Below are 1893 nucleotides of genomic sequence, written 5' to 3'. Positions count from 1 at the left end.
TTTTTTTTTTTTTGAGATGGAGTCTTGCTCTGCCACCCAGGCTGGAGTACAGTGGTGAGATCTCGGCTCACTGCAACCTCCACCTCCCAGTTCAAATGATTCTCCTGCCTCAGCCTCCCGAGCACAGCACCTGGATGACAGGTGCCCCCCACCATGCCCAGCTAACTTTTGTATTGTTAGTAAAGACAGGGTTTCACCACGTTGGCCAGACTGGTCTCCAACTCCCGACCTCAAGTGATCCGCCCGCCTCAGCCTCCCAAAGTGCTGGGATTACAGGCATGAGCCACTGCACCCGCCCCACATCTGTGCTTGAAAGCTGGGTCTGGGTCCGGGTCTGGGACTCTGTCCCAGGGCACTTGGGAGCCACAGAAGAGTTGGGAGCCAGTGAGGAGCAGGGTCAGTTTGGGTGTGGGGGATGAGCTGGAGGGGGATGAAGACTGGAGGCAGGGAGGTTATGGAGCAGCAGGCTGGGGCATGGGTCCAGGAAGGAGAGGATGAGGCCTGAGGACTGCTAGGCTACAGGGGCACAGAGGAGGGGACGTGACAAGAGGAGGCAGGTGGGAAGGGACAGGTCTGATGATGGGACAGAGTTTGGGGGTGAGGGGTACCCAGAGAGGGAGGCCAGGCTCCTGGGTGGATGGGATCCTGCAATGGCAGCCTGAGGGAGGAGCAGGTTTGAGATGTAGACCAGCCAATGCCTGTCTCTAACCCGAAGGAAGGTGATTCCGGGTAAGGTGATGCACTGACCTCTGACCCTGCTGTGACCTCTGCCCCAAGCCCACCTATTCCCTCCCACCTAGAGAACTGTCCAAAGACAGAAACTGCAAAAACCCTTAGAGGCAATATAGCCCAGCCCCTCAGCTTGGAGTTGGGGAAACTGAGGCAAAGAGGCAGCGTCCTTCAGGCAGCCCTGGGTTAGGACCCAGACGTGCAGACCCCAGGTTCCATGCTCCTTCCTTGGCCGAGTGCCCTCCCTCGGCTGACCCGTCTCCCCTGCCTGTAGGACTTACAGGGCTCCGTGCAGCGCATCTGCGGGTTCCTGGGCCGTCCGCTGGGCAAGGAGGCACTGGGCTCCGTTGTGGCACACTCGACCTTCGGCGCCATGAAGGCCAACACCATGTCCAACTACACACTGCTGCCTCCCAGCCTGCTGGACCACCGTCGCGGGGCCTTCCTCCGGAAAGGTGCGGGGGCTTTGGGATTCGGAGCCCACTAGGCCACTGCCTGGCTGTGTGACCTGGGAGAGTTACTTAACTTCTCTGGGCCTCAGTTTCTCACCCAGCTGTAACATTGGGTGAACAGGGTCACTGTGGCCCCAGGGTTGATCACGCACAGGGCTTAGCACTGGCTCGGCACACATGCCAGCCACCCGAGGCGTCCCCACCCAGAGAACGCCCAACGAGAGCAAAACATCCAGGAGTACTGCCAATGCCAGGTCGACCCGAGAGTGGAGATCTAGAATCTTCACGAATCCTCCTCCACGGCCATGTTCACGGCAGAAATACTCAAACTTTGGGTTACGGGGTGCAGCAGCATAGTTGTTTCCTCTTCCTGCTGTAACGAACACCGCAAACTCCGTGGCTCAAAACGACACACGTTTACTCTTTTTTTTTTTTTTTTTTTGAGACAGAGTCTCGCTCTGTTGCCCAGGCGGGCTGGAGGTTGCAGTGGCGCAATCTCGGCTCACTGTGACCTCCGCCTCCCAGGTTCAAGCGATTCTCCTTCCTCAGCCTCCTTGAGTAGCTGGGATTACAGGCACCTGAAACCACATCTGGTTAATTTTTATATTTTTAGTAGAAATGGGGTTTCACCATGTTGGTCAGGATGGTCTCAATCTCCTGACTTTGTGATCCACCCGTCTAAGCCTCCCAATGTGCTGGGATTACAAGTGTC

At 57.2% G+C, this 1893-nt stretch overlaps 1 protein-coding gene across 1 annotated transcript in view; it reads left to right on the top strand.

Moving 5' to 3' along the window:
* SULT2B1 (sulfotransferase family 2B member 1) overlaps window positions 1–1893 on the top strand; it is a 54263-nt gene that overhangs the window by 50468 nt on the left and 1902 nt on the right. Inside the window, exon 6 of the mRNA XM_026457353.1 lies at window positions 1004–1184. Coding sequence (XP_026313138.1) covers window positions 1004–1184 — 181 coding nt within the window. The remainder of the gene's footprint in view (window positions 1–1003; window positions 1185–1893) is intronic.

The sequence above is a fragment of the Piliocolobus tephrosceles genome, chromosome 21 (assembly GCF_002776525.5).
Source record: "Piliocolobus tephrosceles isolate RC106 chromosome 21, ASM277652v3, whole genome shotgun sequence".
NCBI classification, from domain to species: domain Eukaryota; kingdom Metazoa; phylum Chordata; class Mammalia; order Primates; family Cercopithecidae; genus Piliocolobus; species Piliocolobus tephrosceles.
This window is presented reverse-complemented; position numbering and strand designations above follow the sequence as displayed.